We start from the raw sequence: 27,436 nt of genomic DNA on the forward strand, positions 1-27,436 counted from the left end.
CTTAGGAAATATTCCCCCATCCCTTTATTTTGAGCCTATGTGTGTCTTTCACATGCTTCATTTCTCTTTACTCTTTTTTCTCTAATCTTGTCTTCTCACTTTATTTCATTGAGTTGATCTTCAATCTCTGACATTCTTTCTTCCACTTGATGCTATTGATACTTGAGTATGTTTCACGACATTCTTGTGCCGTGTTTTTCAGCTCCATCAGGTCATTTATGTTCTTCTCTATACTGGTTATTATAGTTAGCAATTCATCTAACCTTTTTTCAAGGTTCTTAGCTTCCTTGCATTGTGTTAGAATATGCTTCTTTAGCTCAGAGGAGTTTGTCATTACCCATCTTTTGAAGCCTACTTCTGTCAATTTGTCAAACTCATTCTCTGTCCAGTTTTGTTGCCTTGCTGGTGAGGAGTTCTGATCCTTTGCAGGAGAAGATGCATTCTGGTTTTTGGAATTTTCAGCCTTTTTGTGCTGTTTTCCCCCCTTCTTCATGGATTTATCTACCTTTGGTCTTTAAAGTCAGTGACCTTTGGCTGGGGTCTCTGAGTAGATGTCCTTTTTGTTGCTGTTGATACTGTTCCTTTCTGTTTGCTAGTTTTCCTTCTAACAGTGAGGCTCCTCTGCTGCAGGTCTGCTGGAGTTTACTGGAGGTCCACTCCAGACCCTGTTTGCCTGCGTGTCACTGGCAGAAGCTGCAGAACGGCCAAGATTGCTGCCTGTTCCTTCCTCTGGAAACTTCGTCCCAGGGGGGCACCTGCCAAATGCCAGCCAGAACTCTCCCGTATGAGGTGTCTATTGGCCCCTACTGGGAGGTGTCTCCCAGTCAAGATAACCGGGGGTCAGGGGCCCACTTGAGGCAGTCTGTCCCTTATCGGAGCTCAAACACTGTGCTGGGAGATCTGCTGCTCTCTTCAGAGCTGCCAGGCAGGGACATTTAAGTTTGCTGAAGCTGCACCCCCAACTGCCCCTTCCTCCAGGTGCTCTGTCCCAGGGAGTTGGGGGTTTTATCTGTAAGTCCTTGACTGGGGCTGCTGCCTTTTTTTCAAAGATGCCCTGCCCAGAGAGGAGGGAATCTGGAGAGGCAGTCTGGCAGCAGTGGCCTTGCTGAGCTGTGGTGAGCTCTGCCCAGTTCCAACTTCCCAACTGCTTTGTTTACACCATGAGGGTAAAACCACCTACTCAAGCCTCAGCAATGGCGGACACCCCTCCTCTGACCAAGCTCAAGCATCCCAGGTCGAGCTCAGACTGCTGTGCTCGAAGTGAGAATTTCAAGCCAGTGGATCTTAGCTTGCTGGTCTCCGTGGTTGTGAGACCCGCCAAGCCAGACCACTTGGTTCCCTTTCTAGGGGAACCCCTAGAAAGCCTCTCTAGGTTCCCAGCTGATCCTGGCTGAGCATGCTGCCTCTCTTGACTCTCTTTTCATGCCTTAGGTGTTTCCTTTCACTTTGCTGTTGAATTCTAGCATTCTTGCTTAGGTGATCTATTCAAAGTGTGATTATCTACTTGTTATTTTGGTTCTTCTTTGTAGTGAAGGTGGGTACTATATTGCCTCTCATCAGCCATTTTGAAGTCCCTCCCATTTAAGCCTTGCCTTCAATTCAGCATCTATATGAAGCAATAGCAACTTAGTTTTCAATTCACTGACCTCTGACAAAATGGCAAAGGCATCTTACAAATCTGTTTGATTGTATCCACACACAATTTGGTTTAATGTTTAAAATTTGAATCAAAATAATATATGCATGTGAAAACAAACAAAATAGTACTGAAGAGTTTATAATAAAAGCAATGGTCTCTCATCCTAGGATTCCTCACCCACACTTTCACTGGGACAATCTCTTCTCTCTCTGGTTTTAGTTCTTCTGGCAGTTTGTTTTTACAGAACTTTAAATAATAAGCTTATTTTATTTTGTGCTTATTAAGTTTAGATAATATCCACTGACAGTCTGCTATGGGAAATGAAGATTTCTTTTTTTTTTTTTTTTTTTTTTGAGATGGAGTCTCGCTCTGTCGCCCAGGCTGGAGTGCAGTGGCGCAATCTCGGCTCACTGCAAGCTCCACCTTCCGGGTTCACGCCATTCTCCTGCCTCAGCCTCTCCGAGTAGCTGGGCCTGCAGGCGGCTGCCTGTAGTCCCAGCTAATTTTTTTGTATTTTTAGTAGAGACGGGGTTTCACCGTGGTCTCAATCTCCTGACCTCGTGATCCGCCTGCCTCGGCCTCCCAAAGTGCTGGGATTACAAGCATGAGCCACCGCGCCCAGCCCGGGAAATGAAGATTTCTAACTCATATACATTATCTGTTTTACTTATCCCCTTCACCCATGTTTGGTAGTTAAATTACTACTTTTAGATTTCCTTGTGGTTGCTTTTATGACTTTAAATAGTATGCAATACCTCTACTTCTTGTTCTACTAACTTTTGTCAGTGTCTCAGCTCATCTTTATGTAAGAGGATATTATCCCCCCTACCCTTCTGTCCACCTTTTCTTTCCCTTTCACCTTTTACTTTCTGGAAATACTTTCTATAAATACCATTTTACATGATCATATTTGTCACCATTTATGTTCAGTTCCAGAACTTCAACAAAATCTTGCATGATCTATTGGTAGGTTGGTTCCAGAATTTGAAAATGATTTAAAAAACTTTTGCTTTGTCATAACTATGCAAACCATATTCACTGTCAGGCCATTATTTTCTTATTTGTACCATGTCCTTGATATCAAAGCCAAATCTCACACTTCATTAGCAGTGTAGGATCATCCCGCATTTTAGTTTGCTTCAACACAGTGACTTTCTAGCATAATTTTTTGTTTACCCACAAGGTTTTTCTTGGATAGCCTTCATCAGGACAATGTGTTTTTCTGCCATCTCAATCATACTATTTTTCAGAGGCCCCTTTTCCCTGAAGATCTACCTTGCGAAGCTGCTGTCCTTTTGCTTTACTCAGGACCTGGTAAATTGTAGGCCTATTGCATAGCTTTAATTCTGGGGCTTCTCTACCTTGTTAAATTGTCTTTTTCTAGAGTTATCAGATTTATGAAACAAAAGCACAGGATGCCCAGTTAACTTTTTAATTTCATATAAATAATAATTTTTAGTATAAGTATGTGAATTTATTGTTTCCTATATCCCAAGGCTGCCTTTCTGTTGACCCACCTGTTTTCGTGGAGAATATTCTCAATTACCTTCCTAAAAAAAGAAAGCATAAGCAGTAAACTTGCTGAGTTCCTATAAATGCCTTGTCTCTTCATCTTTTCTTTTCTCTTTTTATATTTGATTGATGGTATAGCTATAGAAGTGTAGATTGAAAAACAATTCCTTTCAGAAATGTGAAGACATTGCTCCATTATTTTTGTTATCCAGAATGTCTAATGCCAGTAGAATTCACATACATCATGATAAGTTTTTTCCTTTTAGAAAGTACTTAAAATGATTTCTTTATTCTTAGTGTTCTGAAATCTCACAATTCGATAGAGGCCTTTTTAATTCTTTCTTTGAGTCCTTAGTAAGTCCTTTAATCCTAAAGAACTATGACTCTCATCAGCTCTGGACAATTTTCTTCTGTTATTTCTTTGTGATTTTTATCCCTTCCATTTTTTCAGTTGTCTTTCTGGAACTATTGGTCATACCTGGATTAGTCTCAGTGTCTCTTCTTTTTTTCCTTCTATTTTTCATCTCTGACTTTTTGTTCTGTATTTTAGAATTTCTTAATTTTTTCCAGCTCTTCTTTTGATTTTTTTTATTTTGGCAATTGTATTTTAATCTTTATAAGCCCTTCTTGTTCTCCAATTATTCTTTTACAATAACGTCACGTTTTTATTTTGTGAATAATCTGCTTAAATTTCTCTGAATATATTAGAGGTTTTAAAGTTCCCTCCAATGCCCTTAATTATTTTAATAATTTAATTTTTGTTTGTTTAGTTTTTCTCTTGTATGTTTTGATGCTACATAATTATCTATTACTAAAGAAAAAAGGACTGGGTGGTTTGGGTGGATTTGCTTTGCTGCTGTGTTAGTCGGTCATCTTACCAAGGAGGCCTCTGCACCATGTGGGGTGACAGGGCTGTGTTGACTGTCATATTCCTTTACAGCATGAATTGGTGGAAAGCTAGATGTCAGGCACTGGCTTTCAAAATGCCATAAAACAAGCTTGTGCAACCCACGGCTCATAGGCTCCATGTGGCCCAGCATGGCGTTCAGTGCAGCCCAGCACAAAAATCATAAACTTTCTTAAAACATTATGAGTTTTTTTGCAATTTTAGTTTTAGCTCATCAGCTATTTTCTGGATGCTGTTATACTAAGCATAGAGGTCTGGGAGAAACACAGCGGTTCTGATTTGCACTGAAAATCTGTAAAGAAACTTTCAATCAATCTCTCTGCTTTGGCTACATTTCTCACTCTCAACTCTCTAGCATGTTTCATGATTTCTAACAGGCAAATTCTGTCCCACCCTCCCTGTACCCCTGTATGTGCATTCATTGTTCAGCACACTTCAATATGCATCCCATATTCCAAATATTGCTGAACTCTCCTGTACAATTGTGATCAAATCACATCCTCCACATTCTTAGCTTGTGTGGTGAGGTTTATTCATTTATTGGTACTTTTATTATTGTATTCCGATGAGTCTCAGGAAAGAAGAGAGGTAGGCTTAAGTGCCTGATACATCACCTTGAACTAGTAGTTTGTTATTGTTTCTATTTTGTTTCTTGGTGGAAATATAATTTAAGTTAAATTATGTGTTACTTCTTCAATTACTTCCACAGAATTGCTCAGCTGCAACCACCACCATCTACTTTGCACCTAAAAAATCTGAGGTCTGGCCGGGTGTGGTGGCACACACCTGTAATCCCAGCACTTTGGGAGGCCGATGCAGGCTGATCACCTGAGGTCAGGAGTTCGAGACCAGCTTGGCCAACATGCCGAAACCACGTCTCTAATAAAAGGACAAAAATTAGCTGGGCGTGGTGGTAGGTGCCTGTAGTCCCATCTACTCAGAAGGCTGAGGCAGGAGAATTGCTTGAACCCTGGAGGCGGAGGTTGCAGTGAGCCGAGATCACGCCACTGCACTCTAGCCTGGGCGACAAGAGTGAGAAACCGTCTAAAAAAAAAAAATGTGGTCCACTGAAATTTGAGAATATCAGTGACTGTGATAGAAGGACTATAGATTTGTGCTGAAATACTAAGGATGATTCTAAGACTTACTTGAAAAACTTTGAGATAAATATTTTCAAAAACTTATTATGGAATTAGTCTCATTCATTCCAAAATATCTGATAAGTGTCTAGAGTGGGCCAAGTATGAGGTTAAGTTCCGGCAAGGTAGGATGTAAAGATGGTATAAACCTTACCCTTGGGAATAATATAATCTGGTGAATAACTTGAGTTTACATAGCAGTTTGCAGTTTATAAATCAATTTTACCTATGGTGAACTCTTGGCACTTACTGATTTACCATTCACAGTTTTAAATACTCCCAAGGGACCCCAGCGATCCAAGATATGTATAATTTATTCATTTGCTCAAGTACAAATTTGAATCACATGCACTGTGAGACTGTGTGGATGAGGTAGTTGCCTGGGTGGTGAAATAGCCAAGCTAACACTTGTAGATCTCAAAGTAGTAGCCTTGTACATATTGTGTATTAATTTATAAACAGCTTCTTCAGCCATTTGAATTTAGTGGAATACAAACATAGAATGGGTTTATTTTTCTCATATCATTGCCTTTAACAATGCTTCTTCAGATTTCCCTTCTCACTTTGATATTTGGGGCAGATTACGTAGATTTCAGACACTTTCTGTTGTTAAAAGTTCAATGTAGTCCAATTTAAGATTTCAGTTTCAATTTTTCCAATCCCCAAGCTCAGGTTTGACTCTGCCAAAGAACTTGGAGTGAGAGAGAGGGCCTGGCCTGCTATTACTTGTCTCCTCTCTTCCTTTCTGGTTCTAGCTTATTCATTATGCTGTGAGGGATGGAAAGAGAAGAAAAGGGGCGATGTGTGTTACTTTCCTAGCTACTGCTCCTTCTTACTAAGAAAAAAACAACTGGAATATTTCTGTGGACTTACTTTGCTGTTGTTTTTTGTCACTGTGGCTAGGACATAACTGACCAGCCATCAACACTCACTGGGGCAGGCATCTAAGGGCTGGCTCCCTCATGGGGTGCAGGTGGACATTTTCTGGGGGAGTCCTCACTGAATAGTTCTTTGATGTAAATGATCAGCTTTGGTTTGCCCTCCTCCAAACCCTTTCAGTTCCATCCCTGGTGATTCACCTCCACAGTCTCTTAATGTCAGGTGAGGTAGCACCAGGGAGTCTCAAGCCCATTTATTGACTCCATATCCTACTATGATGGGCTGTTTTACTGCTGCCCTCTTTCTGCCTCACTGACTTTTTTTCAGTTCTCTTGTGGTCTCTTTGGGTCTCATTTCTCCCTGCTCAAATGGGCATGGAAGGCTGACTAGCAGGTCTGCCACATAAGAGATGTTCAATTGAAAAATGAGATGTTGGTCTGCCCCTCTTACTGCACCTTCAGTCTCTATGAGAGATTCTCTTAGAACCCTCTGTAACTTGGAATTTGGAAGAAACAACTCGTCCTCTCCTCAGCAAGGATGGTAGGGAAAGTTCTATTAACTGCAATCACTGGTTGTATCCTGCCGACTCCACTGTCTCTGATCCACCTCCCTCCCCACAATATTGGCTTATGCAGACAGGAGTAGGAAGCAGGTAGAAGTGATTAAAGGATCTAGCCCCAATTTCTTGTGGAAGACTTTCTTTATCCTTAGATTTGGATCCTACTTACTGATTTTGAGTTGGTAGGAAAAGTATTGCTCAACAGCCCATTACATCTTGTGCTATGCATGTAGTCACATTAATTTACTGGGGAGTTGACAAAGAGTTAAGAAACATTCTTCCTGAATATTTAGGGCTGTGTTTCTTAAGATACGGTTTACAGAACACTCTATCTGAATCCTCCAGGGAGCTTAGGGGAAAACATACTAATTCCTGGGCTCCATAACTAGACATTTGGACTCTTGAGGGTTGGGAAAATGTCGGGAATCAAAATTTCGAACAAACACTTCAGGTTTTACTTGCGTATGCTGAAGTTGGGCAACCACTTGTCTTAAGTCCACTACGCATTATCTTAGGCCCTCCCAACACCTCTGTGAAGTAGGTAGGAATAGTATTATCTTCATTTTACTGATGAGAAAATTGAGATTCAAAAGAGAACCTTGTCTTGCTAAATGGCAGAGTAATATACCACTCAAAACTAATGATAATGAATATCAACCTGCTAAATTACTCTGCCACCGGCTATAATTTTCAGCAGAGAGAAAGTATCACTTAATTCATTTATGTTTTTTCATATTACCAAAGTAATGTATATTTATTTTAGGAAATCCATAAAAGCACAAAAACTAACTAAGCAATATAATCCCAACATTCAGATGTAATAATTTGTTTCTTCATGTTATACTTGTTTTTATAAAATTAAAAGCAAATCATATGTTAATACTCTTTAGTAACCTGCTTCCTAAAATTGACATATTGTAAATTTCACCATTCATTAAATATGTTCTTTAGCATTATTTTCAATGGCAATGTAATGTTCTACCTTATGGGTATACAAATCTATTTAACCAATCTCCTGTAGATGGATAGTTTGATTATTTCAACTTTTTAGTATTAAAAAAAAGATACTTTAAAGGTTAGGTACGTAAGGGAGAGGGAGAGTATATTTCAGCTGTCTATAGATAATGAAGCCAATTTTTAAAGGTTATTTATCAAAAGTGTTCAGAGTCTGAAATGATATGGAACATTTCCATGGCCACTAAAAAGATTATGTTTTCTTTCTTAACAGGAACAAGACCATTTTGTTTTACTTTAACCTGTTACGCTGTACCAGTCCCTCCGTGTTGCTAAACCTACAGTGCCCTACCACACAGGTAAGGCAAAAGGTGCCTCACTGGTAGTGTCAGCCATTCTGAACATTCTTGGATAAAAGAATTCAGAAATTCCATTTGAGTTCTCTGTGTGTGTAGCGGGGGCAGGGGGTTAATTATGAATTTCTAGAAGATGGAAGACATAAGTATGAGCTTATACTTGTTTATATACAATCAAAACTAAGCAGAAATTAATCATTTTAGAATCACTTAGGAAGCTCGATGATTGTCTTGTCCAACCACTTACTTTTATAAATAAATATTTGCAGCCCAGAGAAATGGAGTTTTTATCAAGATCAACATTGTATTAGGAAAAGTAAAGCTAGCTACTATAACTAACAAATCCAAGTTTTTCAGTGACTTCACACAATAACATTTATTTTTTGACCATATAACAGTAAAAGGCAGGTGTCTGTGGTCAGTAGGTACTCTCCTCTAGGCTCCTTCCATCTTAAGGATGGCTTAAGCACTTAAGGGTGGCTCTGCTATTCCTTAAATCCTCCCCATCATCTGCATCCAGCAATGAAAAGGACACAGTGAGGATGAATAAAACACTCCTGCTCTTAAAAGCCTTGGATAAGAAGTTTCACACATTGCATTTCCACTCATATGCCACAGACACAAACTGGTTATAAGTGGTCACATCCCTCAAAGACCTAAAGACAGAAATACCATTTGACCCAGCAATCCCATTATTGGGTATATACCCAAAGGAATATAAATCATTCTACTAAAAAGATGCATGCACATGTATGTTCACTGCAGCACTATTCACAATAGCAAAGACATGGAATCAACCTAAATGCCCATCAATGATAGATTTGATAAAGAAAATGTGGTACATATACACCATGGAATACTATGCAGCCATAAAAAAAGAACAAGGTCACGTCCCTTGCAGAGATGTGGATGGAGCTGGAGGTCATTATCCTTAGAAAACTAAAACAGGAACAGAAAACCAAATGCCATGTGTTTTCACTTATAAGTGAGAGCTAAATGATGAGAACATATGGACACAAAGAGGGGAACAACAGACATGGGGGCCCATCAGAAGGTGAAGGGTAGGAGGAGAAAGAAGATCAGGAAAAATAACTAATGGATACTAAGCTTAATACCTGGGTAATGAAATAATCTGTTCAACAAAACTCCATGACACAAGTTTACCTATGTAACAAACCTGCACATATACCTCTGAACTTAAAAGTTTTTAAAAAAGAAATTTAAATGTTTCTAATCTCACACAAAAAAATAAGTCACACCCAGATTCAAGGAGAAAGGAATTGAGCAATGTAGCTCTGAGCTGAGCTGCCTTTTCTATACCATGGAACAAATGGAACAAGAGACACAAACCTCAATGAATAGTTAAGTGTGTCTTCTATAGTCTATCTCTCTGGCCTCCAGAACACCCTTCTTCTTCCCAAAGGAGATCCCAGAGTCCCATGTAGTACTGTTTTTAACTCAAAGTCCAGAATCTATAGATGATGTATAGTTCTCTTTATCAAGTCTTGACACTACATGTACAATGGGTAACATGGACAGAAAAATTAGAATTACAAACTCTCATTTAGAAAAGGAGTGATAAATACACAGCAGTTTCTGGATTGTGGCAATGGAGAACAGTCTTTTATTTCACCTGGATTGCATTCTGTGAGAAGAATTCCCTGTCCATTGCTTCCTGTAGCCCTTTGCTTGGCCACCTGGGAGGTGATTTTCTGTCCTTTAGCCTCCAGGCCACACCATTGCTGGGCACTGGAAAATATGCTGTCTTGAGGCCCATATTGCTTTGAAGCTCACTTCCAGTTGTGCAAGTTTCATATCACAAATATTATTTTAACAGTGAAAGGCTTTTTAAGGCTAGCTCATGATTTTTTCTAGCATTACACTTACCTCAGAAACTTAGTAGACTTCGGACTTTTTTGCTTCTTCTTAGTTCCATGTGCCAGTAACTATACCCAAAGCTAGTCCCTGGGATTAGTTTGTAAATCTGCTTTATTTTTTTGCTTCCTCATCTCCCTCAAAGACTTTTGAAATCTTACTTCTGCTGAGACTAAAGCCCACTTGGGATGTTGGTATCTTAGTTCTGTGACCACTTCTACCCACTTCCCCAAGGGCAAACCCTTGACCTTTCCAGTATTAATCATTGCTACCCTTTGTAATCTCAACTTCTGTGATCATCTCGATTCCTCTGACATTGCAACTCCAATAATTCTTTTACCTTCCTGGGACCTGCAAACCACTGATCCTAACCCATCCAAAGTATCGCTCAGCTCCCTCATGTTTGCATCTCCCTCCTTACGTGACTTAGATTCCACAGTCTCTCAGTGAAATCACTCCCGTATACACATTCTCAATTCCATTGTCCCCTTTCACTTAGTTGTAAGTCCCTGGCAAAACCTGACTATAAAGATAGCTTTCAGCCTACTCCATGCCTGAATCCAGGCAGCTGTGTGTTCTTGGAGAAAAACATACAACAGTCATTTAAATTCAGGACCTAACTTCAAGTGGGCTGTTAATGCTGTCTGTCTCTCATCCATACTACAGACCCTTGTCCATTCTATAGCCTACTACTGTAGAATTTCACACCTTTTCTTCTCACTTGGAACTTCCGAGATCTCTTTCCCAATCTCCTTGCCAGCCTCTGACTTTGCTTCCTGTCTCACTGAGCAAGTACAAGCATTCAGAAGACAACTTTTAAAATCTCCCTCTCTGACATCCATTTGCCTACCTATCTTCGTCTATGTCATATACTCATCCTGCCTTCCCTCTAATTCCCCGTGGGTGAACTGCCTGTGCTTCTAAGACCAGCCCATCCATTTGTGCATTAAATCTCATCCTCTTGCATAATTAAGCACATCACTTCGAAATGTTGCTTTTTTATTATCATCTTTTCCTTCTCTACTAAATTATCTCCATCAATATACAAAGCTATGGCTTGATCATTCATCCTTTCAAGTATTTCTGCAAATGTTACCGTCTTAGTGAGGCTTCTTTGACTACTTATTCAGAACTATAATCCCACCCAGCCATTCCTCTCTGTTTCTAGTATCCTTTCTATCCTATTAACTTACCATCTTATACCATCTTATTAATTACCACTTATTACCATCTTACAATAAACATTTTACTTATCTGTTATTTGGTTCCTATCTCACCCTACTAGAGGACAAATTGCTTAAGGGCAAGGATTTTTATCTGTTTTGTTCACTACTGTTATTTCTTTCATCTTAAAAAATTTTCCCCTTGATCCCACATCCCTCTCCAGCTACTGGTCCATATCTCTGTGCCTCTTTTATTTTTTTTCAAAACTCCTCAAAAGAATAGTCCACATTTATCTGTCTAAATCCTTTCCTCTCACTCTCATCCAAGCTTTTATCCCTACTTCAGTTTCCCCTAAACAATACCATCGACCTCAACGTTATTAAGCTAATGGTTAGTATTAAATACACATTTACTTGATCTAACAACAGTATTTAATCAATCCCTCCTCCTTAAAATATCTTTTTCACCTGGCTTCCAGGGCACAACATTCTTCTATATTTCCTCCCAACTCTCTGGATACTCCCTATCCGTTTCCTTTGATGAGTTATCTTAATCTTTCCAACATCTTTTAAACACTGCATTTCCCTCCCACAAGAAGCTTGGTCCTTTTCTAAGTCTGTATTTACTTTTTTGATGACCTCACCTAGTCCATTGGGTTTAACACCATCTACTTGCTGACCTCTCAAATTTACATCTCCAAATAAATCTGCTCTCTGAGCTCCAGACCTTTCTATCCAACCACCCATGTGATATTTCTACATAAATATTTGGTTGGCATCTCAAATTTAACATGTCCACAACTGAATTCCTAATCTCTGACTTTATCCCTAAAATTGTTCCCCACCCCAACGTCTTCCCTGTCTCAATTAATGCCAGCTCCAGATACCTTGATTTCTACCTTATCCTTGATTTCCCTCTCTCTCATACCCATGTTTGAGCTCTCCTTAGGTCTCCCTCCACAATGTACCCTGAGCCAAACTATTTCTCACCACCTCTTCCCTAGTTCAAGGAGCCATCATCTCTTTTTTAGATTAGTTCAAGGATCTCCTGACTGGTCTTTCTGTTTCTGTCCTTGCCCCCTTACCCTTTGCAGTCTCTTTTCCACCCAGTAGCCAGTGTGGTCCTGTTAAATATAAGTCTGATTATGTCTCTTCTTTGCTTAAATGCCCCAATAGCTTCCCAAGTTTCTTATATGAAAAGCCAAGGTCCTAACAATGACCTGTACGATCCTTCACTGTCTGGCCCACTCTCTGACCACATATCCTATTCTACTCCCTTTGCTCACTACACTTGGGTCATACTGGCCATTTGTTGTATTAATACTTGAAAGGATCCAGGAACTCTCCTGACTTAGAGACTTAGACTTTACTGTTCTCCCTACCTAGAGAATTCTTTCTGCAGATGACTGTGTGTCTTGATTGCTCATCCTGTCCAAGAATTTCTACAAATGTTACCTTCTTAGTGAGCCTGCTTTGACTACCTCTTTAAAATTAGAATCCCACCCAGCCACTCCTTTCTCTCTCTGTAGCCTCCTTTCCAGCCTTATTTATTTATCATCCTATACCATCTTATTTACTACTATTTATTACCATCTTATGACAAACATTTTACTTATTTATAATTTCTTATATATCTCCCACTACTGAAAGACAGATTGCTTGAGGGCAAGGATTTTTATTTGTTCACCACTACATCTGTCCTCAGTGCCTGGAACAGGCTCAGAGTAGGGGATCAGTAAATATTTATTAAATGAATGAACAAATGACTGAATGAATGAGAGAATGAATATCTTCCTACTTCTAGTTAAGAATTTTTCCACTATACTCTATAAATCTATCATTCTTATGATAAAACAAAATATACTTGCATATTATGCTTTTTTCTTGTTTCATAAATGAGTTACTAGATCATCTTTTCTTCATAACAAAGGTACTGTTTTAACCTTCAATGTAATTCACTCTCCCATCCACCAAATTCCAATTTGTAGTTGAGTGTTAAGCCTCTCTGAATTAAAGATAAAAATAGTAATACAAAACTTTATGCAAAGTGCCCTTTGTGGTGCACGGAGAATCAGAACTGAGTTAGAATTAGCTCATTATTAGCTGAGTCATTATTGGCTACTAATAATGCAGACTTGCATTTAGTCTTCCAGACAGTGATGCATCTACTGATCTGAGCCATATTTGTATGCACTATGTTTTTGTTAACTGCCGGCATGGTCCAGACATGTGTCATGAGCACTTAAAGGACAGACTGTGATCAATTAGAGCATCCAACTTCAATGTGACCTTCATTTTGGCTAATTATATGTTGATTACTACTAATCAGCACCCTATTTGAAGTGAACAAATTGGTCTGATAGAGGGAGAAAGTAAAGTGCAGTTGTATTGTTTTTTAACAGCTCATTTGTGTCTAGAATGAGATTTGATGTGATTCTCCTTAAACCACATTTTACTATTTTAATTACTTTCTTTTATGTGTTGCATACACAGCACTTTTCTATGTGTAGTATACGCTGTTTGTGTGTGCTTTATAAATACAGAATCATCATGGTCTCAATTCAGAAGTACCTACCATCATTTAAAGCCTGTGAAAGCATTAGTTCTTTCAGTACTCACTTTTATAAATCCATTTAAGTGTATTCAATAGCAGTAGTTCAGTTGTCTTTCAAAGTTATATGAGTCAATTGTTGAAGTCTAAATGTCTGTCAAGTATATCCTAATATGTTAATGGTTTATTCAGCTTGGCTCCAATCAGAATGAACTTTTGACATTTGCATTGATAATCATCTTAACCTTCTAAAAGATGTGGGTGTGTTGCATGCTGTGAATGTCCCTAAATTGTTCTTCAGCTTTCTTAGAAAGATACCTATGAAGCCACTAAAATTTTCTCTAAAGGTATATGAATATGCATATGTCATTGTGTGTGTGCATGCACATGTGTGGATGAGAGACCAAGAAAGAGGAAATACATGTGGAGGTATGGCTGTGGAGATGAGTTGTTTGCCCTGCCAAAATTTCTAGAGGGAATTGAACTGCTATTGCTTCAAGAAAATATTAACTGTGAGATTTGAGTCATATACATTTCGTTATTCTCCTGCTAACTTAGCTGTAGGGTCCACACCAAATGCCTTTGTGTACAGCAGGTACATAACCCAAAAGATGGAAAGGAGATGTCAGCTAAGCAGCAGTGTTTTTACCTAACCACCAATGGGTTGAGCTACAAGTTGGCCAATGAGAATAATTGCCAGAGTAGGGAGATGGAGCAAGTCAGGGCTGAGAAAGATTTCAGAAGGAGGAACTGAAGGTGATGGAGAGACTTGAAAGGGTTAGCTGCAGTTCACCTGGCTTCATCTGACTTTTGTTTTTTATTGTAAAAAAAAAGCAAAACCAGTAGAGTGTATCTCCTCTGATTCTGCCTTCCCTCTGTGGAGTTAGTAATTGGATTTCAGTCACTCTGTGGTGGCTTCGTGAACTAGCACGGTGGTCTGGCTTGGCACTGATAGGCCCCCAAAGTCTATTAATGTAAAATAATTGCAAAGATGACCTCTCTGCCTACATCTAGATGGTGTTGGTAAAAGACCATAATGATGGTTGATTGTGCCAAATAGCCTTGATTTGTTAGTTTCTTATGGTGCTAAAACCCCAGTTACATTTTGAGAATTGTGTTTGAGAATTCACTGGCACTAACAATTATTAGTGGCATAAGTGTTCAATATTCAGACAATTTTAAATCATCATTTTGTTCAGATTTAGGAAAGGAAGGAAGATTTTAACACTGAATATTCATGCACTACACAGGCAAGATTAATCTTAAATTATACTCTAAAATCATAAATATTTTAAGTCTATCTCTGTCCTGTGGTAGGTCACACAACCACATATCTGATAAAATGGCATAGAACTACACACATACACAGGCACACACAAACAAGTGAATATAAAACTGGTGAGCTCTGAGTAAGGTTAGTGGCTTCTAACTGTCTTACTCTGCTTAGTGTTGCTACAAAAGGAATACCTGAGGCTGGGTAATTTATAAAGAAAAGAGGTTTGTTTGCTTATGGTTCCGCAGGCTGTACAAGAAACATGGAGCCAGCATTTGCTTCTGTTGAGGGCTTCTGCTTTCTGCTTTCCACTTGTACCGGAAGGCAAAGAGGAGCTGGCATGTGCAGAAATTACATGGCTAGTGAGGAAGCAAGAGAGAGGATGAGGGAGGTGCCAGGCTCTTTCTAACAACCAACTCTTGAGGGAATTAATAGATTAAGAAGCTACTCATCATCACAAGAACAAGGAGGATCTGCCCTCATGAACCCCTCATGAACAGGGCGGATCCCTCCCTGAACTGTAAGAATAGGCTGCTGCTGCATCTATGAACCCAAACACCTCCCATTAGGCCCCATCTCCAACACTGGGGATCAAATTTCAACATGAGGTATGTGGGGACAAATATCCAAACTATACCAGTAACAATATTAATTTCCTGCTTATGGTATTGTGTTATGGTTATGCAAGTTCTTACCATTGAGGGAAACAGAGTGAAAGGTACATGAAATCCCTATTATTCCTCACAACTGCATGTTGATTTACAGTTATCTCAAAATCAAAAGTTAAAAATAAGTCTATCACTGTATGGTATCTTGTTTTAACATAACATCAATATCAAAGAGCAAAGAATAGAGATTGGTAACTAGTACATGAAATTTCATTTTTTACAATACGACTAGAAAATTGATTTAGACCAGGTGCAGTGGCTTACACCTGTAATCCTAGCACTTTGGGAGGCTGAGATGGGTGGATCACTTGAGCTCAGGAGTTTGCGACCAGCCTGGGGAACATGGAAAAATCCCGACTCTACAAAAAATACAAAAATTAGCTGGGCATGGTGGTGTTTGCCTGTAGTCTCAGCTACTCAAAGGGCTGAAGTGGGAGGACACTTGAGACCAGGAAGGTTGAGGCTGCAGTGAGCCATGGTCATGCCACTGTCTCTAAAAAAATAAAAAAGAAAGAGCGCAAGAAAATTGATATAGGTAGGCCGGGCACGGTGGCTCACGCTTGTAATCCCAGCACTTTGGGAGGCCGAGGCGGGCGGATCACGAGGTCAGGAGATCGAGACCACAGTGAAACCCGGTCTCTACTAAAAATACAAAAAATTAGCCGGGCGTGGTGGCGGGCACCTGTAGTCCCAGCTACTTGGAGAGGCTGAGGCAGGAGAATGGCGTGAACCTGGGAGGCAGAGCTGGCAGTGAGCCGAGATTGTGCCACTGCACTCCAGCCTGGGTGACAGAGCGAGACTCCGTCTCAAAAAAAAAAAAAAAAAAAAAAAAATTGATACAGTTTCTTAGATGGAAAACAGTGCATTGCTTTTTGTCATGGTGGATAATTTAGAAGTCTAACTTTATAGGTAGTTACCGGGTTTGTTCAACTCTGTTCAGTTCTCATCACTTTGTTCCTTCACAGATCTGTGTCTCCAAGTGCCCAGAAAAATTTTTAACCTATGTGGAAATGCAACTTTTGTACACAAAAGACAAAAGCTACTGGGAAGACTACCGTCAGTTCTGTAAGACCACTGCTAAGCCTGTGAAGGTATGTGTGTTTAGGCTTAAAGCTAGAGAAGAATTTAACTTTTTTTTTCAATCTCAAGTGTAACATGAGAATTTGTTACTAAACAAGCTCCCAAATCTTCTAGTAAATGATTAGATACAATTTCATTAAAACACAAATGCATGTGTACTGAGCGTGCACACATACCATTTATGCCACATCATTTTGTAGATTTGGGGTGTCATGAAAGACTGTTATGTCTGGTTAATTAGCTTCTCCTATTCCCCAACACCAACAAATTCTCTACTTGGGTAGACTTTTACTCTAGAACTAGGAGTTAATGTCATTTGCAGTCACCATTTCGTTAATGTGGTGATGAAGCCCCATAGCAACTTAGTAACAAGTAGAATTTTATTTCCAAGCCCAGTTTGATAACAACTCATTTTAAAAACCTCAACCCTTACCTAGGTTTGAGATACATAAGAGAATTCTAAAACATCACAATGTTAAATAATATGAATGGTTTCTAAATTAGAGAAGATGTTGTTTTGCCAGGAAAAAAAAAACAAAACATAAAGAAATCAGAGACTCAGGATATGGCTAAGACAAAGACACACACCTCCAAAGGTGTGCCTTGTTTTCAGATGATCTGGTTTTATTATTGTTGGTTCGATTGAATTACAGTTAGGACAGTTAAGAATGTCAAGCAAGATTGTGTGTGTGATAATCTTACAATTAATATTATTAGTATAAGTAATTTGGAATAAGGAGATTATTATGGAGTTAAATTTTTTAAAGGACATATTTAGATTGAGTATAAAGTAATCATCACACGGCCTTTGAAATGTTAACATTCTTCCTTCTATTTTAGTCTCTCACACAACTTTTACTGGATGATGATTGTCCGACAGCGATTTTTCCAAGCAAACCTTGTAAGTGGCAATTATTTTACCTTAGAAACACAGAATCTACCAAAATGCTACTTAATTAAGTTCCTATATTTCGCAATTGATGAGACTGAGGCCAAGAATGGTCCTCTGACTGGCCTAAAGTCCCAGAGTTGATTAGCAGGAAAGTCAAAAGTAGAGCTCATCTCTTGGCTCCAGCCAAGTACATTGTCACTGGAACTCTGATTTTTAAAATTTTCCTTCATAAACATACAAGAAAAAGATTGAAAGTTGAAAGCTCAGTCAGATTGATCATTTGGTGCTCTGGAAGCATGCATAAACACACACACAGATACGCTCATATACACCCACTCCTGATTTTAGCTGAAAACTTTGTTCAGAAATTGCCTGAGGAGTAGGGGGAGGATATATACTTGCCTTTATCACTTGAAATATTTATATATATTTGGAATTAGTCAATATTTTATTTCTTTAAAATTATAAACTGTATTTAAAGTAATACTCTGGACAAAATGAGGCCAGGCATAGGGGCTCATGCCTATAATCCCAGCACTTTCGGAGGCCAAGGTGGGAGGATTGCTTGAGTTTGAGACCAACCTCAGCAACATAGTGAAACTCTGTCTCTACAAAAAATTTTAAAAAGAAATTAGTGAGACATGGCAATGTGCACTTGTAGTCCCAGCTACTTGGGAGGTCAAGGCAGGAGGATCACTTGAGCCCAGGAGTTGAAGCCTGTAGTTAGCTATGATTGTACCACTGTACACACCCTTGGCAACAGAGTGAAACGCTGTCTCTAAAAAAATAAAAAGAAAAAGAAGAAAATGAAATAATCACTGAGTTTTCTTTCTTATGGATATAATCCTAATTACAAAAAAAGCTTTACATTAAAATGTCCATCACATTTAAAGTGTCAAAAAGAAAAAAGAAAGAAATGCTCTACTATCCAAGACCAAGAGAATACTTAAATTATAATGTATTCACTAAATGAAATATTTTAGAATTATTAAATGTAACTATTAGAATAACATGCATGTGTATGTTATACTGTTAAATAAAATTCAAACTGTTACCATCCGTATAATGATAAACATGTATAAATTAAAACAAACAAATAAACAACAACAAAAAAACCTCTTCAAAGAAAAAGATTGGAACGAAATATACCAAAACATTAAGTAGTAGTTTTGGGAGTGGCAAAACTGTGGGAAATTTCTCTCTTCTTTCTTTTTTCTATTTATTCACTTTCCTACAATGTATGTATTTCTCTCTTAAAATAGAGGAAAGGCATTAGTTATTAGTTTGAGTACATAGTCAAATACCCACTGAAGTAGCTACCACCAAACATGTCTTACATACTTCCATCACTCTTACCTGGGTCATAAAAGACCTTGAAGCAAAGATGTGGGCCCCACAGCAACAGCACTTACCAGGAAGCTCTCAGCAACAAATGTCCATGGCCAAAATCAATGTTATAAATGTTTATGCAAAAGGATAAATATAAATCATTAGTAACAAAAAATATAATAGGTATAAAGGTATAAGACATAGTCTCTGCCCTTACAAGTACAGTTTGGCTAAGTCACACAGGATAAAGTATACATTGGTGGTACAAAAATGAATAAGGTGTAGTCCCTCACAGTCTAGTGAGAAAGACATTAAATGTTGCAATCAACTTGTGTTCCTCCTAATATAAGATTAAATAGCACTCAATGGAATAGTATGCAGATAATAAAATTTGTTCATTAAAGAGTTCATAAAAGGAAATAAGTAAGGTTAAAACAAGTAAACAAGGGAAAACACTGCATGTCCTGTGTGATTTTGACTCTCAAAAAATATTTATTGTAGAAGAAAGACTGGAAAGAAATTCCCCAAAATGTTAATATAGTTCACTGTAGGTGGAAGGACTGTTTTTTTTTTTTATATTTTATCCACTTTCCAAATATGTAATGAACATATTTAGTAATGAACATATTTAGTAATGAAAGCTAACAGATTGGATGAGATTATCCAGAAAAAAAATATATGAAACAAGGTCAAGGGACCCTCTAGATAGGAACCCTTGTATTTAAGAAGTAGAAAGGGAAAAAGTGCACAGAAATATGGGAGCACAGGAGAGAACCTGAGCATGGAAGCCAAGAAAAGAGAGTTTCAATATGCCAAGGAGTATCTACCATGTCAAAGGCTCGAAAAAGTTAGCTCATTCATCAGCAAATATTGACTGATTTCTACTGTGTGCCAAGCCTTATGCTAGGTAATGGGTTTAAGCAGGATGAAGACTAAAACATATCTGGAGGTTTGGACAATTCAGAGGTCATTGGGATCACTGGGAGGATAATTTCCAAGAAGTGGTGGGGCCAAAACTGTGATAAAACTGAGGGTGTAGAAGCAGCTGGTAAAGGCTACTGTCTCAAATTTGCCACAGAAAGGAAGGGAAGAGCAGTAGAAAGGTGGGGCAGGTAAAGGAATCAGCCACATCCTAAGTGCAGCAGAAGCTAGAGGTGAACAGACAAGAAAATTCCTTTTAAGCCAGGAAAGTCGGGAAAGGCTTTAAAGAGACCTATTTGTTCTTTCCCCAGCTCAACTGCTTTAATATTTTCAGGTTTAAACTACATATGAACCTATGCAAATCAGTGATGCTTCTTATAAGAAAAAAATATGAAAAGGATCCATTTCTGATTTTCCTTACTTCTTCCTTTAAAATTGTGGTTTTAAAATATTTTTAGAAGTAAATTTGTAAAGAGGCAAAGACTCCAATCAAAATAAGAACATAGAAGATTGAACAGTGATTTTGCTTTTCTTAGAAATCATGCTAGTCTACAAAGTGTAGGCCTCTTTTGAAAGCTTCAGAATTTCCATTTTCAACTCCACTAAAAAACCGTTGTTAATGAAAAAGCTGGGAGACGAATTGTTAAGAATTCATAAACAAAAATTTAGTTGTTTTAGTAGGCTAAAATTTGAGCTGGTTCTTATTTGCCAAGGTATTATTCACTGATCCCCAATTTTCAAAGTTTTACTCAAGTAGTTCCTAATATATATTTTTAATAGTAAAACTAAACTCATCCAGTCATACAAGTTAATGTGGCCTTTCTACTAAAATGTGCTTGCCATGAATGACATGTATCATTGTTACTCTTTTAAAACCTATGATGTGCATTTTATTTATGACGACTTCATGAATATACCATGTGTAAAATAATCACGTTTAGAATGTAGTTTCAGAGTGTGATCATATTTGCTTTCTAGTCTTAGGACCATTAGAAAATCATATCATCAAGTAACAGGCAATGAGCTATCTATATTGAGCAACTTGCATGCCTAGCAAGAATTTGATTATATATAACAGAAAGCTTAAGAAAGGGAGGACATCATGAAAGAAGAAATAGAAAAGTGATTACAATAACTTTAATGTATTTTTACAGTTCTCCAGAGATGTTTCCCTGACTTCTCTACCAAAAATGGCACTTTAACAATAGGAAGTAAGATGGTGTTTCAAGATGGAAATGGAGGGACAAGAAGTGTTATAGAACTCAGGGATGCTGCAAAGTATGTATGTTTACATTCTAATTTTCAGTTTGATGCATTTTGTTATTGCACTGAAGACTAAAGCGCCTATTAGTTTAAGGGTTATAGGAAAATAATCACATATATGTATATTAAATATACATGTTACTGTGAATTGAAGAGCTTGATACATATTCATTAAGAAGAGCATGTAAGGGAGAACCCAGAATCATTTAGAAAGAATAATGATGCTTTTTTCTGTCGCCCAGGCTGGAGAGCAGTGGGGCCATATCTCGGCTCACTGCAACCTCCACCTTCCGGGTTCAAGCAATTCTCCTTCCCCAGCCTCCTGACTAGCTGGGATTTAAAAAAAACAAGAAGAAAAGAAAGAAAGAATAATGATGCTTTTCAAAATGGTTAAATCTTTCATTATCTACAGGTATAGAAGTGTGACATAAAGAAATGTATTGGTGGCATATCAAATTTCTATGTACTAAGTATAATGCAGTAAATTCCCCACGTCCCTTGGCTCTCCACACATGGTACTCCATGTTACTGGAAAATATATTTCCCTGTGTGCACGCATACACACATGTGCACAAACATTAATGTGTACAGCATATCACTGCATTGCTCAGTTGTTGAATTATAGATAAAAAAAGATAATCTAAAAATTTATTTATCTTAAAAGACTTTAGCAGTATAATTAGTATAGTGTAGTTCCCACAGATTTAGAATACAATAGCAGCTTGCACGATTTTCAGCAATATAAATCTGTGTAAAAGAAATCTCAAAATAATAATACAAATATGATTCCATTGATATAAAAGTAAAAAACAAGCAGAGTTAAATTTATTTCCCTGTGATGCATATATAATTAGTAAAATGAAAAAGAAAACTTAGGAAATTATTATCACAAAAGTCAGAATAGTGGTTACTTTGAGGAAGGGAGAGGTGTTGCAATTGGGGCACATGAAGAAGGGGTTGACGATGTTGTAGTTACATAAATGTGTTCACTTTGATAATTCCTCAAATTGGACACTGATGATTGTGAAATTTCTACTGTGTGTTCCATCATGCCTTACTGTCAGGATTAGGAAGGGGAATTAAAGATGATGTTCATTCTTGACTATGGGTTTTGCAAGTTAAAAGCTAATCTTATCATTTAAATTCATTTCTTACAGTGAGGTTTCTGCAATATTCAGGGAATGTTGCATACAGTGGAAAAGGATTTGTTCACTGTTCTTGAAAACCATGTTCTCTCTGTGTGCAGCTATAGCTACCTTTGCAGGTTTACTGAAGTGACATTTTATGTATTATTGTGGCTAGGAAAAGAGTCACTACTGATAGATGGTTTCTGAAAACATGCTTTCAACAGCACCTTGCAGAATCCCTTTTATCGTAAAAAGAACATTTCTGTTTAGTGGTCATCAAAAAATAATTGATTTTTTCCCTTCTTTCAATGCAGTGGTATCAATAAACTTCTTAATGCAAAGTCACTTGGATTGAAAGTGTTTGAAGACTATGCAACAACTTGGTATTGGATTCTCATGTAAGTGGAAACACATAGATGTTTCTTCTCTAGCCCCATTCTGATTTTATCTTTGTAGAACTCTTTCTTCAAATTTTATATTTTTATTCATGAATAAAAGAAATGTATTGGTGGCATAACAAATTTCACTCAGATGTCAGTTCCTGCCATTTTCTTTTTCAGATGAGGTGAGACAGGGAAAAGATATTTGGAAATATACCCACTGTTGGCAGAATGTAAATTTTAATTTTATTCACTAAAGTACTAATAAAAGTACTGATGAATATATACTTCAAGTCACATGGAGCAATATCTGCAGGACTTCTGTAGCTGTAATACTTGTGTGCTTCTCATCACATGCTACTGTGGATGCAGGATTGTTTCTCAGATTCTTTTTTCTAATTTGTCCCTCCCTTGACTTCAAAAGGATCGTTCCTATTTTTTAACACATCCCTTCCACATAATGATTGGAATTCATCATAACCAGAAGTCATTGTAGTTATGAAAGCTACATATGTGATACATAAATATCTATGTATAGATAACAAGGAGAAGGAGATGTAACATTTTCAGGTGTAAGAGTTGCATTCCTAGAAAGTTAAGGAAATGTCACTGGACTGGAATGGGTAAATGTGTGACCCATTTAAGACTGTCATTACTGTCTGGCTCTTTTGTCACCTCTAGTGCTTAAAAGCTTCCATGGTTCCCTAATGCTCAAAGACTAAAATTAAAACTTTTTCAGTTACTTCTAAGGCCCTGTAAAACCTAGCCCAACTTAGATTCTCAGATTCATCTCCACCCACGTTTCTTGGTTAACACTATATTCTAAACATATCAAATAACGTGCCCATCCCTAGACTATCGAATCCTGTAAATTTGCACGTTCTGTTTCCTTTCCTGGTATTGAGTCCTGGGCAACTGCACCTCATTTTTAAAAATCAGCTTTAGTGTCATTTATAACCTTTATTATCTTCCCCAGATGTAATTACTTACTTCTTCCCATGTGTTCCTCATACCCATCATGTGTGTACATGTGTGTGTTTACACACCTATAAATACACGCACATACTCATCTTCCATATAGCACCTACCATTCTGTGTTGTATTTACCCGGCCCTTCCCCTCTGATAAAGTATGAACTTTTTACAAAACTATGTCTAACTCATCGTTTTCCTAACTTCTATATGAGTCCTTGAACGTAGTAGCACAAAAAAAATGTGGTTCAGGGAACAGTACGAAAAACACTAGTGGAGCAAGATAGATGCATGTAACTATATGATGCGTAATAAAGTCCAGCTTGTATTTTGTGTGAGATACTAGTGTGTGGTGTTTAGAGCTGTTAAATTAGATCACTTTATGAGATTTCACTCATTTTGATGCTTTGTCCTAAACAATTACAGTAGTTACTTTTAGTATGTTAGGATTTATCTCCAGCAGAGATTGTAGTCTATTCTTGATGGTATTTAAATTGATTCCCCTATTGTCAGACCCAAATGTCACTTGATAATTTCCATGCTTCTTCTTCATTTGGCTTTTTCACACCTACCTGAACAAGTGTACATTATGATAGATTATCCTGCCTACCTCACCCCCAAAACACACACTGAAACCCTCTCCACCCAGGCACCACTCATAAGAGTAAAACATGAACACCTCCCTTTATTTTCAATTCTTCTGCTCTTGTTTATTTTATAAAGTATTGATATGCTTGTATCTAGTGTATTTGGTTATAATTTTTATGTACACATTAAAAACACACAGAATAAACAGCCTTATTTTTTGTTTTTTTTCCTCTGACATTTCTGAATACTTCCCTTGGGCTGGGCCATGGAATAATCTTTCAACCATATTGAATATTTAAGCATTAAAGTGTCCGTGATTTTAAGAGGGAATGACTTCTCAAGTTAAAAGCATAGGCTTCGCAAGACCATGATCCTTCAATATTGTGTTGTCGTCTATCCAGTGACAGTAATTATTGAGATTTTTTATAACGAAAAGATAACACTTGAGACAATAACCCAATAAATGTACCACGCTCTGTCTGTTGCTATGTTTGGAAACTTACAGATAGCACCAGACATATCAGTTCTTAATAGAAGAGTCAGCCAACTTTCCGATCTTAATGAGATCTCTTTGAGGAAATTATATCAAAGACTCCAATGTGACCTTAACCTGGATATATGGGAGGAAAAGAGCTCCTCTAGTAGTTCAGTCAAGCTCTAAGAAGAAATTAAAGCCGACAGAAAATAGTCATGCTATTAATTGCTTGATAAAGTCGCATGTCCCTGGAGACATAGAAGCCTTACCATGATTCCAAATAATGGCCCACAGATCACTGGGGACCTGGAATAGAAGTCTGGATGATGTAAGGCATCACAAACTCCTAGAGATAATTAGACCATAGTGATAATGGCTACAGCATCATGGGCTCCAGGGATGGCCAGTTATTTCTCTTATCTTTCTGCCCCAAAATGATTCTCTTACTTCTAGATAGCCATATTACAGAAGATTTCCACCAGTCACTAAGTAAATGGAACAGAACAAATTCATCATGAATACATTTTACAATTTATGACCTAGTAGGTAGGTAGGAAGGGAAAAAATAAGACATGGCAACTGTTGCTGATAGATCAAAATTGTAGGTTGGAGAAATTGTATTTTTCCTTGAACAATGACTGATACTAGACTTCAGTTTACCCAGGTACACAAAGATGAGTTCTGTATAAAGTCCCTGATGGTCCTATTCTTTCATATGAAAGTCTTAATGGAAATCATTGTTTATACTTTTTAACATTATTAATGTTTCTATAGCCAGATAAAAGAATTTAAGAATAATTTTGAATAGAAAAAAAGTTTTGTCTTGATGTTTGTAATATGTTGTGTTTAGCACACTTGACCACTGTTTGTTGTGGGTTTTTTCTAGTGGCCTGACGATCGCCATGGTCCTTAGTTGGATATTTTTGATACTTCTGAGGTTCATAGCTGGATGCCTCTTCTGGCTCTTCATGATTGGTGTGATTGGAATTATAGATTATGGTAGGTATCACTCCTCTTCAAATTGCCAAATATCAGAATAATCCTTTTATTTTCAATCGCTGTTATCAGTTACCAGAAAGCATTTGTTTTCAGTGGATCTAATTATTCTTTACCCTCAAAAAAGCTTTAAACTTAGAAAAAATATTTCATTTTGCATATATTGTCTCTGTAACTTTTTCTTCCTGTGTCTTTGGGGAAAAAATGCTGTCAGAACATTTTACTCTTTTCCCTGCCAGCCTTTGGTCTCCTGCCTCATGGATACTAAGAAGGAGGTAAAAAGAAATCCTTTTAGATTAATGAAAAACATTTCAGACAACTTCTTTTATTTCTTTAACGTTTCTATCCGATCAAAGTCCAGGTCTGCAAAGTTACAGAAGTGTAATCTATTTTTGTCTTTCAACTTAGTACGTTTAATCCAGGTACTGTCACACCGTTTAATAATTGGTACTCCATAATGAAGCATTGCCCTCTAGAGGCAAGTATTCTGAATTACACTATTGTATGGAGAATTAACAGTACTGTCTTTGGGAGCTAAATAATGTGCGGGAGCTAAATAATGAGTACACATGGACGTAGAGTGTGGAGTAATAGACAATGGGAACGTGGAAGGGTTGAAGACTGGAAGGGGGTGGATAATGAAAAATGGACACAATGCATGTCATTCAGGTGATGGATACACTAAAAGCCACTATGCAATATATACATATAACACAATTATATGTGTACCCCATAAATTTATACAAATATAAGTTTTAAAATCAAGGTTGAAATCTAATCACAAACTTGATCCCCCCAAAACAATACATATTAGGTATAATGTGAACTCTATATATGAATTAAAGTGTCTCACGTGGAACAGTGTATACCACCTGTGGCAGCTTCCTTTCAGGCTTCTAAAAAAGGTATGAGCCAATATATTATATGAATGTTTGAGATGTTTCTATTTAAAAGAATGATTTCCCCTATGGCACTATTTGGACTGACAACAGTTTTATAGTAGTAGACATCAAAAATAACACTTTCTTATTTCTGTCATTCAGTGAAGAAGAGCTTTACACATATAAGAATGCAGTTGAATCTGCAAGTTGTGTAGTTAGCCTGTGTTCTAATCCAGCTCCATAACATACAACTGGGTAACTTTGGAAGTTTGCTGGCGGTTAAAAGACCCAGTATTCTCATCCATAACATCAGCACAATAATGGTATCTTCATCTCAGAGGAGCTTAAGGATTAAATGAGACAATGAATGTAAAGCTCTTAGAGCAGTACCTGGAACACAGCAGACAGTCAGTATGCGTTGGGTTATTGTTATTACCCTCCTCATTACCTCCAATGAGTTTTTAGTAAATCATTTGGTCTTCTCAGGTGTTCCCTATCTGCTCCTGCTGTACAGCTCCTCTGGAATCCCACCTGGGCTTCTTGCTGAGCACAGCCAGGTAACAAATAAGAGGTGGATCAGTCTGGTCAAGGAACACAAGAACTTCCATCCTCTAATCAGAAACTGCCAAAAAAAGTTGTTTAAAGGTCTTGTTTTTGTGTTCCTGCTTGGAGCTTAAAATAATCTCTGCCCTTTGCCACTGGGGAGTCTGGGCTTGTGATTCAATCACTCTTGTATTGTCATCAGGAAGGAAAGGGCAGTAAAGTCTGCTATTGATTTAACTGATGTCTTAAGTAGCAAGAAAAATCTGAGATTGGCTGTAGTGCAATTTTGACAATGGCAAAAAGGAGAAAGATGGTCAACATATAAAAAGTGCAGGTAAAACAACCAATTTTCCTTCCCTATTGACTCCCTAGATAGTACTAACCCAAAAATTAATGATGTGGGAAGTAAGCTTGATGGTATTTATTGAGGGAGGAAAGGTCCAGTTAGGTTGAGGAGTGTCAGAAAATAAGACTACATGTAACTGACCTCTGCTACTGTCCTGGACAATTGACTT

The 27,436-nt window shown here is 37.8% G+C and overlaps 1 protein-coding gene across 9 annotated transcripts in view; it reads left to right on the forward strand.

Annotated features, from left to right (window-relative positions):
* Window positions 1–27,436, forward strand: part of SLC44A5 (solute carrier family 44 member 5) — a 392,569-nt gene that overhangs the window by 335,135 nt on the left and 29,998 nt on the right. For all 9 annotated transcript variants that reach the window (XM_058439661.1, XM_058439656.1, XM_058439660.1 and 6 more), the window contains 6 exons: window positions 7,864–7,948; window positions 16,441–16,566; window positions 17,396–17,456; window positions 20,852–20,975; window positions 22,402–22,485; window positions 25,388–25,500. In XM_058439661.1, coding sequence (XP_058295644.1) covers window positions 7,864–7,948; window positions 16,441–16,566; window positions 17,396–17,456; window positions 20,852–20,975; window positions 22,402–22,485; window positions 25,388–25,500 — 593 coding nt within the window. The remainder of the gene's footprint in view (window positions 1–7,863; window positions 7,949–16,440; window positions 16,567–17,395; window positions 17,457–20,851; window positions 20,976–22,401; window positions 22,486–25,387; window positions 25,501–27,436) is intronic.

This window comes from Hylobates moloch, unplaced genomic scaffold (assembly GCF_009828535.3).
Source record: "Hylobates moloch isolate HMO894 unplaced genomic scaffold, HMol_V3 SCAFFOLD_5, whole genome shotgun sequence".
NCBI lineage: Eukaryota > Metazoa > Chordata > Mammalia > Primates > Hylobatidae > Hylobates > Hylobates moloch.